General features: G+C 45.8%; 1 protein-coding gene and 1 pseudogene across 1 annotated transcript; both read left to right on the top strand.

Annotated features, from left to right (window-relative positions):
• The first annotated feature begins 1,125 nt into the window (after positions 1-1,125).
• LOC147796403 (alpha-1D adrenergic receptor-like) lies at positions 1,126-6,476 on the top strand. The gene is made up of 2 exons (XM_087147436.1): positions 1,126-2,832; positions 4,711-6,476. The coding sequence occupies exons 1-2, from the start codon at positions 2,473-2,475 to the stop codon at positions 4,885-4,887; spliced, it is 537 nt and encodes a 178-aa protein (XP_087003562.1). The 5' UTR covers positions 1,126-2,472; the 3' UTR covers positions 4,888-6,476.
• Positions 6,477-12,966: 6,490 nt separating this feature from the next.
• Positions 12,967-15,361, top strand: LOC147796402 (uncharacterized; annotated as a pseudogene).
• The last annotated feature ends 780 nt before the right edge of the window (positions 15,362-16,141 follow it).

The raw sequence follows: 16,141 nt of genomic DNA, 5'->3' as shown, positions 1-16,141 counted from the left end.
GCAATCTATGATTCCGTAGTGTGTGATCCGACTTGGTGAACATGGGGGTCATAGCAGAACGCGGAATGAGTGATTTTGGAGTGAAAATTCCCTGTCTTGATTGTAAACGTTTCATGTGAAGCGTTCATATGATATTGTTCACTGTAAATTACACTTCAGCTGTTTGTTTGTATGGTGATTAGAATGATTTACACTAGGGTTTCGATTTTACTGCACACACTATTCGTTATTAGGTGCTGTCTGGAAGGCCAACCACACCGGCCAAGGCATTCGGGGAATGTGGAATTTCATGTAAAGAAAATAAAGGAATAAAGTATTTGAATCAGTTAATTGTAATCATACCTGGACATCAGAGCCCGCAAAAGTTTACATGTGAATAAAACTGTATATTTTGAGACAATTACATTTGGACTCTTTCGGCCCGTCTTCCTTTGCCTTGGCGTCCTTAAACTAATAATTTAAGCGGACCTCCTTAATAGATGCCCTGTCATTACACTATGCACATTACCATCACAACACATTACAGGTCCAGCACGATCGTGACATCACAGGATAAAGGTCTATAGGCTGGGTCCACTTACCGCGAATAGAATAAACACCGTGAGATCAAGCGGTGATTGGCTATAACTTCAGAACTGTGCGCTCAGAACTTTCACTGTCATTTTTTTCACTTGTCTACACATGGAAAGAACGGTACAACTTTCTTATCAAATGTTATACTACAGGTGTTATTTTTTTCAGTGCACTTTTCAGTCCTTAGAGTATCAGCAAACATTATCTTGTCGATTTCGGTGTAGAAAATCTAATTACAGTTGCAATAAATGCTGTATGTTTTCCCAAAATTACAGCCATTATGTCGCTGCGTCGAGTTGATGAAACCCCGAGGCATTCACACAATGAGATTTACTCAAAGGCGTCAAGATTGTAGCAGGCTGAGTCTTTTAATTCGACGCGTTTAATAGGAGTGGAATGTTGCCTCAGCAATGTAATAACTCCAGTAGAGGCCACAGAGTGTCTTGTCCCTAGTGCTTCTTAACGAATTTGTCTAAATCCCACGTGACGGGAAGACAGATCTACGCGATTGGGCTGCGGCAGATGCGAGCACACAGTGAAAGCGATATCCTCATAAAGGGAGACAGCTCTTCATCCATCGTCATACGAGCACAGACCTCCGTGTGCGCGAACCAGGCATTAATGAGAGGCTTGCCAAGCGCTCATAATGACCCACAAGAATGACTTAAGAGCTTGTGGCTACAGGAGCTAACGACATAGGTCTCACTTAGAATGAAAGGTTTGAGTAAAATGAATGTCTAATTTATGAAAATCTGAAAAGCAGTCTGATATAGAAATTACACCGTCGCGATATAGCACGCCACAAAAAAGCTGTCAAATTTCGCAGTTAACGTGGTTACAAAACTCTATTCCCTGTTTGCCCTGAAAGCATGATGTTGCTCTGTTGATTTCCTGCGTTGTGAGTGATTAACATACATATCGAACATTCCACTCAGAACGAAGGTAACCTTTGAAGTTCTTGGCATTCCGTACAGTATGGAGACTGGTACCATCTGGTTGTTCACGATACTGACCGAGTCCGGCGACGTGTCTAGTGAAGGTCTTTCCGCGTGGCCCAATGACAGCATCCCTGAATGGATCATAATCCACAGTGCGCACTGATACTAGCGACTACTTACTTAATGACCGAAGCCTTGCTTTATACCGAGTCCGGACCTGCCCAAGATTGGTCCGAGATATCCACGTGGCTAATTCCTTACGCCGTCATACGTGCAGTTGTCCTGTTCATTACATTTGGGGCGAATGTTGTAGTTCTTTACGCGTACGCAACGGCAAAGAGACTGCGCACCTCTGCCAATTATTACATCGTAGGCTTAGCAGTTGCGGACCTGTTCAGTGGCGGCGTTATGCCTGTGCAGGGATTCTTGAAAGACATCAATGAGAACTGGCGTTTCAGTGAGGCCTTCTGCACTGGCGTCATATATATCGATCACATTTTCCGGGGATTATCCTTCATGATGAAGCTCGTAATCCGCTACGACCAGTTCCAGGCGACCAACATGCCACTGAAGCATTTGTCGGAGAAGATGCTGGGCCAAGCATGCTTCCTGATATTCCTCGGTTACTTCATCCCAGTACTGCTGTGGACGCCTGTGATCATTATCCCTCCGTACGCTGGATTCATCTCCCAGGTGCGACCTCCCAGTTATCATGGACCATACGCCTTCTATCCGTGCGGGCTGTTGATACAGTGCTCGCTCTATCCTTGGCACCCATGAGCGTGGCTGTTGTCCTCTGCGCTCTAGTCCACTCTGTTATTATTCGCAAAGGTCTTGACTGAAATCAAGGTAATTAAAGCAGACTGTCTCTGTGGCTAATTTCAAGAGACATGCGTTACCCAAAGAACCTTTCTCGACGAGTTGTCGCTCTGATGCCTCGTTACCCGAACAAGCGAGATACATGGAGAAGGCCTCCTCCGTTTTGAGTGTCTCGGTCGCAGTCTCCCAGGGAATGAGCAACCAAGCCATCGAGGTTTCTCTAGAAAGCGATCACAGCGCTGAAAGTACCCCGGAACGACTAGGCCAACATGAAGCGGGCTGCGCCTTTAACAGGGCATCGTCACCCTCACGACAGACCCGGCCATTCGGCGCGCTTTGGACAATCTTCCAAAGGCGAAAGTTGTCTGACCACACGACGTGCCACCCGCACACCTTTGTTTGCACGACCGTGATCGTGTATGCCGTGCCTTGGTCGGTGTTTGCCTTGTGGGCCGTAGTGGACCCAGTGAGCTTATCGCCGTCAAGTGCGTACATCTTCAAGGTGAGTGTTGTTTTATGAGCATTCTGTTCCAGTCGTCGTTTGTTTGTTTGTTTGTTTGTTTGTTTAGGTGTTTGTTTTACAGTACAGAGGAATTGAAATTTATTCTGTTAAAGAAATTAGTACACTGTTTTGCCCCCTTGCCAACTCGCCCCTGACCGACTCGCCTCTTACCATCCCGCCCCTTTGTTACCTTGCCCCCGGGACGAGTGGCCCCCTATAGGTGACTCACCCCCTTGCTCACTACTTCCCCCCCGGCAAACTGGCCTCCTGACGAAGTCGCCCCCTGAGAGGAGAGTCTGCTGGCTTGGACCATTGACTACGGTACATTTCCAAAGTGACTATAGGCGTAAGTGTCCTGGGAGAAGGCGGGATATTGAAGAATTCACCTTACGGGGATTATTGAGAATTAATAAACTGACGTTAAATCCAACTCATATGCACTAAAAATATAAACTGGACAAATGGATTTTCAACAGAATGGTAGGAAAGGTAATTTAGCTAAAAGGAAGAAGCTATCTATCCTTCAAAGGAAAATGATTTCGTAGAAAAAAATATATATAACCAAAAAAATCACATAATAATGTGATGTGAAAACGTGAAAAGAAACTTACGTATGAAAAATTAACTGGCAGCAAAACCGTGAAGAGGTTATGGTGATGTTGATGTTGAACGTGGCATGGAAGAGATGCTTGGCAGTTCGCTGGCTTTTCACATTCATGTCCCAAACCAGCGAATTTCTGCTTAGGGGGAAAACAAATCAACTGAACGCAAGTTTAATGAATAATTCTCAAAAATCTTCTGAAGGTGAACTCTAATTCAATATCCCACCTTCTGCAAGGACACATAGAAATGTGGTTGATGGTCGAAACCAGCAAACTCTCCTCTGAGTGGGCGACTAGGTCAGGAGGCGAGTTGACAAGGGGGCAACTCGTCGAGGGCGAGTTGGCAAAGGGGCGAGATTGTAAGGGGGTAAGTTGGCAAGGGGCGAGTTGGCAAGGGGCGAGTTGGTAAGGGGCGAGTTGGTCAGGGGGCGAGTTGACCTCATTCCAGTTGTGAGACTATAAGGTGTCAGGTCAACTCGCCCTCTGACCGACTCGCCCCTTACTGACGCGCCCCTTTCCAACTTGCCCCCTCGTAAACTCGCCCCCTGACCGACTCGCCTCCTGGCCGACTCGCCCCTCGTAAACTCGCCCCTCGTAAACTCGCCCCCTCGTAAACTTGCCCCCTGACCGATTCGCCCCCTGAATTAGTTTTACCAATATGAAAAAATATTGTTACCCCCCAAATTCCACACAAAGGGAATATCCACCAGGCTTTAAACAAACTCAACTTTGAGTGCCCGCTGCAAACCCCAGAACCTTTTTTAAGGGCAGCAATCACCGATTCCATCTCTGACTGATTGCATTTTTTATTAAATGGCGAATGGGCCGGCCATACGTGCTTGGCAAACTTAGGGGGCAAGTTGGCTGGGGTGAGTCGGTCAGGGGGTGAGTCGGTCAGGGGGAGAGTCTGTAAGGGGCCGAATTGGCTAGGAGGCGAGTTGGCTAGGGGGCAAGTTGGTAAGGGGCGAGTCGGCCAGGGGCCGAGTTGACCTACAATCCAGTATAAGTCATCAGTCATTAATAAGACGACCCATTGAGCCTCACCAATATATAGGATCTGCAAAGCGAGGGGGAGGGATCATGCCCCTCCCTGTCAAAAAAGGGGGGACACCGAGCCTCCTGCGCTTACCTGCAATTGCCCTCTGTCTTTTCTGTTAGTAACACTTTGCAATAACACTTTAGATCATTGCCTTCAACACCTGTTCCTCCTTAACTTAATGACAATCGATCGCTTTGACCACGCCAGTGACGTGCAATAATTATATTTCATTTTCAGGTGTTTGGCTGGATGAGTCATTTGAGCAGCACGATGAATCCGTTTTGCTACGCCGTCGCCAACCCACTTTTCAAGAACGCCTTTCTGCGTATTCTCCGCTGCCGTAAGAACGCAATGCCACACAGCACGTGGAGGTCATCTAACATGACTAGCCGTAGTTCAAACACCGTAAACTAGGAATTATGAATTTATTTTCAGTGTCATAGGACAAATTTTTCCCCGAGTACTGGTATAAGACTGAGGACCGAAAACAATTCTGGGTGTAACTTCGTCATCGCGCACAACCAGGGACGTTTACCCATCTGTGTATGGAACCTTTTTTCTGATGTGCATACATGTTGTCCCCGCTCTTTCACAAAGTAATTTGTCTGTTTAGCAGCCGAAAAATGGTGTAGTTTAAAGTCCCAGGTGCATCATTTTCAATACTTGCTGAGATCATCAGTTGTCACTGCTGTGCCCACGGTCGTTTTATGATGCCCAATAAGTAGGATTAAACACGCAAGCGGTAAAAAGAGCATCACTTGTATACGGCCAATTTTTTTCACAGTGATTTCAAAAGCGTTTGCCTAAAGGGAACAAAAATAGCGCACTTCACACACACGAATAGTCTGTGCCTAATTCAGTCAGGTCTTTCTGCTTCTTCGCGAATTAATTGCTTTCTTTGTGCGATTCATTCTGAGACGCTCTTATTAAACGGTCCAGCACATTAGAGGAGCCCCAGAATAGAAATGTTGGTCTGAAGAGTTTTTGTTTTAATGTACGGTACTCGACAAGTAACAAAAGCATGTGTTCACGTTAGTCGTCTTCTTGAAAATCAACTTATTTCATTCCGTAATTCATCCTACCAGGTGCTTAACAAACACAGTCAATAGCTTTAAGAAAGCAGCACCGAGACATTTAGTAGCGAAACTGAAAATATGTCTACTTAAGAAATAATATGCTAACACACCGCTCTGACATTCTCTACACTTCACAAGCTTGGGTCCCGTAACCACTGAGATGTAAAAAGTGTACATTTACCTGATTGTTTGTAAGTTTGTAAATTTCATTATTGACAGTCAAGTTGGTAGTGTTATCCTGATATAATGATGTCTTCCACCCCCCTGGTATGCACGTTAATATTAATCAGTGTTGTAGTCGAGACCTGGAAGTCCGAGACCGAGACCTGATGATTCGAGAACAAGATCTCGAGACCTTGCATGTAAATTATGAAATAAAGGACTGAAAAATAATTACAAGTACATGCATCGTGTGCAACAAAGGGATCCGGAAATACAACTCTTTATTGACATCAAGACAGCTTCCTTGTACGTTGTACACTTAAAACATTACTAAAGTAAACTAATATTAACTTGATCCTTGACATGATTATTATTTTCTCAAGGCAACCCTGCTCTGTTGTTTCATGGTTAGGTATCCAACAAAATCCAGCACAATGTGGGTATGAAGCCAGTTGGTTTCAGCAACCTGGATAAAACAGCTGACTTTGCACTTTGAGGACAAAGTATTAGAATGATTTAGAAAAAAAGAAGAAGTTAGAATGACTCAAACTAACTTCCGGATCTCTCTGAAACCCGATTTGTTCCAGGACAGAATTTACCCATGTCCTCCTTGTGGTTTTTAAAACCGAAGTGTATAAAGGCAGATTTGTATGACGTCTCTGATTACTTGACGGGTTGTGTGGCAAAGTCAACAAGAGCACAGAAGCAGAATTTTATCGCAATGGTACAGTAATCAACGGAGCAACGGATCAAGAAAAAATGGCGTCCGTATACAAGGCGCACATTTATGGCGCTGGTCGCCACCTCATTATACAGCGCGTAGTTCATGCATTTCGCTACATCCAGACCACGCACAGGGGAACTAGACCGAGACCAAGACCGAGACCACAGGGTACTGTGGCGTTTTAATCGCACGAGCCAGCCTAGGTCTGGCCAGTTTGGGCGAACAGTTTCCAACTATGGGGAAAGTCATGAACGATCTGCCTTGGCTCTTGAGTTTGACGAGCAATATAAGGTCCAGGGGTTAGGGGTCGTTTTGGCGGGATTGTAACACCGATTGGTGAATGATTTGGTGACGCAGTCGACTGACACAACATACAATGAGCATGTGTGTTACCAGGTGTGTAACTAGGCCTACACCGCGCGCGGCATGGCACAAACCACTGGATAAGACAAACTTGCACCAGTCCCGCGAAGTTTTAAACATGTACATTTACATGGGGAATTACGCACAGGTTAATGCTAATGTACATGGTACCAATACAGTGGTCTTGTGCATTCTCTGCGCCTATACATCGATAGGAATAGTGTCATCTTCGGATTTCATCCAAAATCCTAACTTGTATGATCCATTTCATAACAAAGGCCCAGGTGTAGTTTGAATTGCCCCCAATTCATATTAGCTACATAAAAATCAACGAAATTAGCGACTTACACAACTCTTCTCAATTCTCAAATTCACAAGGATTATACAGAATAATTAAAGTTTATGAAAATCTTCTGAATACTTTAACATAACAAACGAGAGGATCAAACCTCTCAGAAAGTCGAAACTGTCTGATGGTTGTGACAAAGACTTGTACAGACTTTGTACAATACAAAAGTGTTAAAAATTACCGTCACTCATACAGAATACGGATTTTATACAGAGCTTAGCATAAGCCCTAAAACACCGTGAAAAGCACACAGTCAACTGGTTTTCTTTCCTCCAAATACCATATCTTTCACCTGATAAACTTACCTAATGAAATACAAAATGAAACGGATACACCTCTGTCTTCTCTCTCCCTGAAACTCTTCAGGCCTGGTTGTACTGGTAAAAAGACTACAAAAATAAGTTAGAACACGATGGAGATTAAACACGTCATAAAAACTGTGTACTACACACAGCTAACCTACATAACTAACTCTAACGAAGCTCATCCTTGCTCTGGCTTTCATTGCACTACAGGGAGTTCCAGGGTCGACTCCGTTGTTCCCTGTCAGAGCTTTGCGTCGACTTTGACGGCCTCCAAGTAGGATTCCCGGCGCTTCGTCTGGCGAACACGCTTCCCATCCACGAAGACTTTGGTCAGGGTATACATGCTGACGGTTACCATCTTCTTGGTCTTGGCTGAATGGGGTCCTTCAGATTCCTCTGTCATCTCAAGGAGAGGCATTGATGAAGCACTTGACACCAATGTTGGGCTGGGTGAGCGGGGTGTCGTTATCTCAAGCATGCCTTGGGGCTTGTTTTTGCTAGCAATAACGAAGGGGTAGCCTATTAGTCCATTTTGGATAGCGTCTTTGTGGACTTTGAACCACATTGCTAGTCTGACTCTTGGCCTCAGAACTGTCTTCTTTGCTTGATCTGAAGCACTGTCTGACTCTGAGAGATTTCTGACTCCTCTATTTTAGGGTTTTCCATTACCCTCCATAGCTCTACCTCGCCTACATAAGGCTCTAACCTGTCTACATTTACTACACAGACTTTTCTTGATTATTTGCCAGGGTCCCTCCCAACGCAGCTAAAGCTTGGGGGACATATTCTTCTTTTTGGCAGGATTATACAGCAATACTAGCTACCCATCCTTTAGGCCTGCCTCTGTTGCTTTCAGGTCGTTACTTTTTTTTCTGCCTGCTAGCACTCTTGCCCAGGTACTGTCTTGCTTTCTCATGCGCTCTTTGCTTGTTGTTTCGCAGTTCTGAAAAATCTGCCTTGGTGTCACTTTCTGTATCTGGACACCCAGTGGTCAGATCCACTGGTATACTGACCTCCCTCCCCAGCATCATCATGTTGGGGATTTCCTATATTGACTCATGTGGTGTACACAGGTACGCGAAGGTGGCATACGGGAGCATTGTATCCCAATCTGTGTGCCTTCTCCTCGGATCGATGAGGACTGCCACAATGTTCACCAAGGTCTTGTTGAATCTCTCGACCACCCCGTCCGATTTGGGATTAAAGGCCGTAGTTCTTGTTTTTGATACACCATGTTTTTGGCACATCTCACTGAAAACGTGCAATTCAAAATTAGTGCCCTGGTTGGAGTGCAGTTCCTGAGGCACCCCAAACCGGCACACGAACTCTTGCACTAATTGTAGTGCTACGGTCAGTGCAATGGAACGGTAAGGGGGTACGCCTCTATCCACTTTGTGTGGTAATCTCCGACGACCAAAAAACACTAGTTGCCACTGTCCATTGTCGGCAGTGGTCCGAGCAAGTCGATGGCTACCCTTTCTAAAGGTGCACCCACTCGGTATTGTGGCAGTGGGGCCCTTGCTTCTAAGCGGGTGCCTTTCTTCTTGCACAGGTCTTACAACTCCGCAGAAATTATCTGACATCTGCAGACATCCCAGCCCAGACATATCGGTACCCCATCTTGGCCAGGGTCTTACTCATTCCCAGGTAGCCACTCACTTGTCCACCATGTACCTCGATTAGGTTTTTCCCTCCTAAGCTTCTTTGGCGAAACCAATATCCATCTGATCGGTTTGCAGTCATTTGACTCCCACTTCTGATACACACCCCTTCTCTGACTTCTAACTGGTCCCAACTCGACCAGTAAATCTTAAACTTGGGCAAGTTGGAGATATGTCTTTCCAAGCAGGACGAGCCTTGCCCCTCTCCTTCTCTCGCATAACCCAACGCAAGGTTGTGTCCTCGAGTTGAGCCTTTCTCAACTCATCCTTTAAACTGTTGGCTGGGCTACTATGCCCCTAGCCAACATTTCGTCTATCGGGCGCTCATCAGGCTTCATGCCTTCAACTTTCCTGGTCTCTGTGGTATCCTCTCGACCAAATTGATTGCACTTAATTCTTTCTCATTCACTCTCCACTCATGAGTGAGTGTGGAAGTCCGCCTGTAGGCAAAAGGAAATCCATACGCAAAATAGTTTTGGCACTTCATTTCGATGAAGACTGCCTTGATTTGGTGCGTTGTTTTACCAACCTGCACATCTACCCAAGCGGCACCTTGGACCGCAAGGAGACTGCCATCTACCTTCCTGTCTTACCCGAACCTGCCTTTTTTCTTGTACTGCCCTGTCTCTGTGACTAGAACGTCTTTTGGGTCCTCTGCTCTTCCCAGCCTGCCTGCAGACCCAATGGGTGGCTGGACACCATTTCCCTGCTTCTGGGGTTGTTTCTTGGAGTTCTTGCACTCCCACGCAAAGTGGGCCTTCTCGCAGCACCTAAAGCAGCTTTGGTCGCTTTGTTTACTATCTGGGGTTTCTTCCTCTCCAGAGGGCTCTTCCCCACTTTCACATTTTGTTCACTTTTACCTTGCACCTGCTGTGACAATTTAGTCAACAGTTCTGTCAAACTGCTCAGCTCGCTCTTTAGCTTGCTAAACTTCTTGCTATGTCCAGGAGTCTAACGCCCTTGCCATCTTGGCGGGCCTACCATCGAACATGCGCTGCTGTTCGACTCCCTCACGATTCTCTGTCTCAAGAGATGCCTGAATGGTTTCACCCAAGTTCTCTGGACGAGCCCAGTTTATACCTTCTCGCACAGACTGACTTTTTTTTACTGCTTCTAGAAAGTGATTTACCAACCGTCACGCAATTCCTCCTGAATGCCTGAATGTCAGGGTACGGCTTGACCACCAATTCCAGTACGGCTTGACCCAACTCTTGAAGAGTCTCTTTTGGCTTCTGTCGCTGATGCCTCAGCTCGACGAGGTAGTTCTCGCTTTGGCGTCCTGAGCCAAACACCCCGTCAAGCATTTTCTCGGGCTCACTATATGAGCACTCCTGGCCAGATGGAACTTTGCCCGCTAATCTTAGGTAATTCCTTGCAGACTGGCAAGCACATAGGCAGCAGCCTGCTCTTCGTTCCACTGGTTCAAAACTCTACACGATTCAAAGTGCTGGAAATATTATTCCACAACACCCTGCCACTGCATCTGTCTGGGATGACAATAGGTCGGCTGTTTGGCCGTTCCAATGTCTTACTCTCCCCCTCACCGTCTCGCCTTTCCCTCTTCAGAGGCTGTAATCCTTCCGAAGTGGTAACTGTTTTCTCCACCGGTCTATTGCTAACCACTTCTGCTGGACGGGCTGCAGAGCTTATAAGGTCACGGTTGGCTAGATATGTTGGAGTCCTCTCTAGAGTTTGCAAAGTCGGTCTACAATTCTTTGCCCCCTGACCTGTTTCACCTGAGCCTGAAAGAAATGACTCAAGTTCCTCTATTGCACTTAATGTGCTTCTTTGGGGTGTGTTTTCCCCAAACTCTACTCTCTTCCCAGCTCTACGAAGGAACTCCTGTGAGCTACTTGAACCCACCAAACTACTCACCTCCAATCGAGAGACAAAGCCAAAAGTCACTGCTGGCAACCTGAATTCAATCTCTGAGTCCACTTGTTTACTCACACGCCCTTTGCCGTCGGGTTTTACCTGACATCGTTCAGAGGAGGTTTTCTGACCTCCCATGGCAGTCTCTAATTTCTTCGCCATGAGATCTCTCTCCCACTGCAAATACTGGGGTTCTATCTTACACCTTTGCAGCTCCGCCTCCATACTTGGAGGGCATTGTTTACTCATACTGTTACACTGCTATGAACAATACTTAAACCTACCTGTTTCTCAGAGGGTTATTGCACTTAGCAAAATTCGTTTGGTGTTCCTGACACCTAGGACTCCCTTTTGCCAGTACGGGAAACTCTTCCATATCTTGCAAATACGGCCTTACTAACTCAGGTCTAAGCCAACAGTTCTTACCAATCAATTCCAACCATTCCACTTTCAACACCATTTTTGCGGTGTTTTATTTCAAGCGAGCCAGCTTGAAATTTTTATTACGAGCCAGCCGAGGTCTCGCCAGTCCGTGCGAACTGTTTCCAACTGTGGGGAAAGCCGCCTGACATAAACCTAAACTATTTGCTTTGGCCCTTGACGATGCACGGTTCAGTTAGTTGCTGTCAGGTTCACCCTCGTTGGAGGATTTGAAGCGCTTTATCAGCTTTTTGAGACGGAGAACGAGTATGAAGATGACAACAACTAAAGAAATATAGGCAGCGGCTGCAAAAGCGGCCATCCATGGAGTTAAATGAGAAGAATCATAATCTTTAGTAGTGGTTGACAGGTGTCTGTAAGCCGGCTTACGGGTCACCTTGGTGATTGTTCCACTAAGCATTACTCCCGACCATGACGTCGTAGCCACAGATTTGAAGGGTGTGTCTTTGGTTAGGTCTGCCTTCATGGTTGTCGACCACGAGCAAGTGGCTTAGATTGTCTGAGCAGTACGGTTTCAGGTCGCATGCTATAAGGTTTTGTGTGTTCTATTCCCTGGACTGTCACAGAAGGCGTATTCGGTGCTCATACGGTTCCTGACGACAGATCTGCTGAAGTGACTGACTCGGGGAACGCCAAAGATCTGCTGAAGTGACTGACTCGGGTATCGCCAAAGTTGTGAGTTCTCCCTTGGGTTCCATGACTGGTTTTGTCAGACCACCGTGCGCGCTAATTGGCCCAACGGTGCAAGAACGACTCATCCGTGGAAATAAGGCTGATGAGATCGTGCATACAAAGGTACTTTCGTCAACGGAAGCGTTCACCGTCAGATGCCAAGAGCTTACAACTGTACCGTTGAAGATCAACGTTGCCCACACGTAACTAAGAGGCAAGACCGGTTCCCCCCCATCTCATTGTTTGGGTTACCGTACTCAGAAACACTTAATACCGTTCCGGGAAAGGCTGAAACGGGCCCTTCAGGGGAACAAACCGGGAAAGCCTAACTGGGAAAATACTACACAGGCAGCGTTATTCTCGCAGAAGCGACTAAAACGTTACCTGGGTTTGTCTTGTCGTTCTCGACGTTGCACATGTATTCGCCGGCGTCAGCTCTTTCCAAGCCTGTGATGGTCATATACTGACTAACAACCAGCAAGGCAGATTACCTGTAGGTCGTTTCGAAAGCGAGCCGTGGGTTGCTGGTGATGGAAGCTTACCTCATCTGAGAGACCCTAGTAAATAAGCACAAGAGCCGTCCGCCAAACTCATTAACAAAAATTATACACCAAATTATTCTATATCAGAGAGCCCTGAGAGCCATGGAATTGGGGAATCGAAGAAATATGGCACTGAACCTCTGGCCCGGACTCGGCGCTTCCAATTCGGCCCTTTTTAGCTGATTTGCAGAGGATGCATTTTCAAAATGGCTCCTTTCCCGGGCAGTGAAATTTCCTTCATTTTATGGGTGGTCTGCTTTGGGTGAGGATTTCTCAAAAAATCATCAATCAACCCACTCAAAATTGAAAGGAAAACGAAAGAGGACATGTCGAACGTCGTTCTTCTGAACACCTGTGAGAGTTGTATTTGTTTCAATATTTGTGAAGTATGGGGATTCATCACTGCTGTCAGTGGGAATTTATTTGTTGTGGTGCACCCCATCCTGTTCGTAAGTGACTTTGTCACAAAGGCAGAGGCGCCACAATTTGCAGGCGCTCATTGGACAATCACTGAAGTTGCACGTTAACTTCCGGTTCCATGGTTACATGTAAACGGCGATTAAAAATTAATTAAATTAATGCATTTAACCCTATGTGCAGTGCACGTCTGCAGTGGGCTTGGTTTAAACTGAAGTGACGTCACACTTACGATAGATCTAGAGAAAGGTAGCGGCCATGTTGTTTCGTCCGGGATTTAAACATGTGCCCTCTGTAGCTGTCTCTGTCAACTAAGCTGGAGTGGACATACTGAGATAAAATAGACATGAAAACAAATTATTTGACACCCTATACCTCTGAATTTTAAGGTTTTTATTACAAAAAAAAAAACCACCACAACGGAATTAGCACGTATAGGTGGCTGTACTGTTAGAACATTACAAAGATATTGTTCGATTGTTCTTTCTGACTCTTTGGAGAGTATTCTTTCACAATATTATTAAAATTGTACGCAGAAAAGTTCTTTTTCAGTTTGTTAAAAATCAGTGAATTCCAATTTTCCGATGCTGGCAAATATTTTGTGGGGGCTTGATTATTTTTAGACAACATTGAAGATAAGTGGGTGGGCGACATGTCGAAGGTAAACATTTTGACAACATTGGTCATTTTCCGTTGTCCAAAAGCTTACTTCTTGGGAAAACGTTTGCAGTAATTATGTTCACTTTGGATGAGGAAGCAGTCAGTGTTTGTGCGACATTTCCAATCATCATTTGGCTTGGGATTTAGTTGGCCCCGTTTGTAATGTGGCTGCGTGGTATATTACAGATGGAACCTTTGTGAAAGCAATTGAGCCCTGCGGGATCTGTATTGCTTGCTTTTTGCACGTTTGGCATGATACTTCAGTTTCTTATCCATTTCAGCGAGGGCTTTTGCAGCTGGCGAGCCACCAGTTATTGGGCAACCGGCAGCTGTACACTTTTGGACTAATGGATTGGCGTGTCCATTATTCACCAAGTGCACTGCGCTGTGATCCCTACAAGATCCATTTCTTCACAAGATTAGTGTTCCTTTTAGATTGGTTATACTGCAAAGGCATGATTCATTGATTCAGCTTTCCGAGTACTGGTACCACATTTAGTTTTGTCCAGGGTTTCCTGGCAAAGTTTCTTGCTTAGTACTTTGAGTATGTTCATCACAAGTTGACAATTTCAGTTTCGACTGGCAGGTGTGAAAATTTATATTTACCGTCCCTAAAAATTGGTGACCACAGTTTGCAAAGGTCATGATTTCCCATGCCACATTGAGCGATTGCACCTGCTGCATTTGCAGACATGGCTTTCATTTTGGAAGAGTATCCACCACAGTGTTTTTTTTTTTCAATATGGTAGAAGCCTCGGCCTGTGCCCTGTCGCTGACATCATCGGCAAATCCATCCTGCAGCTTTGTCTTTTCCATTTTTACTTTGGCCTGGAAACATCTCTTGACTGAATTCTGCTCGACTTAGGGCTGCACAGATAGATCGGTTTAAATCAGGGGGGTCTATTTAAAGCTCGGTTTCCATACCTGCAGTCGTACTCTGCATATGGGAGCTTACACTTTCTGCCAGACAACCGTCGGCATCGGTTGTCACTCTATTTACAAAAAGAGGTTTAAGGTCTTTGGGCACACTGAATCCCACCTTCACGTTCATCTCCCATGTTGTAGCTCTTTGGGTGAGTGGTTGTGCATTTCTCAGTGTGCTTTTGATCCTCTGCTTTGGAACAGTCAAATTTTTGCATAGTTTGTTCTCGTGGTAATACATAATGACATATTTGCTGGCCGTGACATTTCCGCTAACAACATATCTTGTCTGTGTTGCTGGGATGAAGAGTATTTTCTTGCGAGAGTTTCGAAGAGGATTGTTATATCGTCTGTCGGTCTCCACTGCAACTGGACTTCATCTTTCTAACCCTGCAGTTCATGAATGTCTTTCACGATTTTTCTCTTGTTGCACATATCTCTTTCGTTTGCTGTGGTGATGATTTCACCACATGTGTTCGATGTGTATTGCAGGGCACTCGCCGAAGGAACAGTCGTGTCCATTATCGACAAGAGCCTCCTTGCACCAGCTATTGAAATTCCAGTGTTGTACAGGCCCACTGAGAAGGCCATGTTTGGAGTGGCTGTTTGTCGTCCTTTCCCCCTCTCTGCAATCTCAATGAACAGTTTTCTCCTGTTGCTGCAGCTCCTACACTTCCGGCAGGACATCATCTCGGACACGGCCAAACCTCGTGGCTCATCTGACATCAGCGTGGATCGGCCATCACAATCTGGATGTACCCGTTGGTGATCTAGATCTAGGATAGCCTGTGCTCCCAAGTCGACTGCAGAATTGATGTCGACAAATCGGTATGTCGCGGGGACACCTCCTTCGGACTGATCAGCTGGACCCTGGCACTCGACTTCTGCACTTGCTTTGTGTAAGAGGTTGTCAAGAAGAGAATTGTCTGCAGCTTTGGGACAGGGCAGCATGACATCTTTTGCCGGCACAGCATTGGGCGTGATGCAAAAGAACCCCTCTGTATCTCAGTCTGGACACAGCGAGTTCCATTTGCTGTTGTGCTGGCTTTATATAGACTGTCGGTGAGTCCTACTTCAGTCGAATATGTTTGGGCTTACATTTTGAAGGGGACAAATTATTGCCATTCTGGAACCAACTTTTCTTCCTTTGTAGGCTGCATCTCCCAGCGACCCATTTCGCTGCAGAAATAGCTAGCACTGCAAGTTTGTGCAACTGTTTCCTCTGTGTGACCATGTGGCACAGTGCATGTACTCTTACTCACTGTTGAACTTCCGCATGATAACCAAAGCACAAGGGAGTTTATTTCTGTTGTTATTTTATGGAAAGGTACGGAATAGCGTGGGGGTGGGCGAGAAGGGAATGTGGGGGGTCTCATGAAATCTTTTGAGACAGTAATTAACCAAGCTTGGACAATACAGACCGGGCAGTGAAGAGGGCTTGACCAAGGAATCATTATAGGGGTCGCTTAATAAATCGTCAACTCGGAATTGGAGACAAATTGA

The sequence above is a fragment of the Acanthaster planci genome, linkage group LG16 (genome assembly GCF_054643075.1).
Source record: "Acanthaster planci isolate LZ-2023a linkage group LG16, COTS_SCS, whole genome shotgun sequence".
Lineage (NCBI taxonomy): Eukaryota > Metazoa > Echinodermata > Asteroidea > Valvatida > Acanthasteridae > Acanthaster > Acanthaster planci.
This window is presented reverse-complemented; position numbering and strand designations above follow the sequence as displayed.

Excerpts from the sequence above, each read along its gene's own strand:
- LOC147796403 (XM_087147436.1), top strand. The coding sequence starts at position 2,473 with ATGGAGAAGGCCTCCTCCGTTTTGAGTGTCTCGGTCGCAGTCTCCCAG. Across the intron at positions 2,833-4,710 it reads CAAGTGCGTACATCTTCAAG|GTGTTTGGCTGGATGAGTCA; the intron begins GTGAGTGTTGTT and ends TTTCATTTTCAG.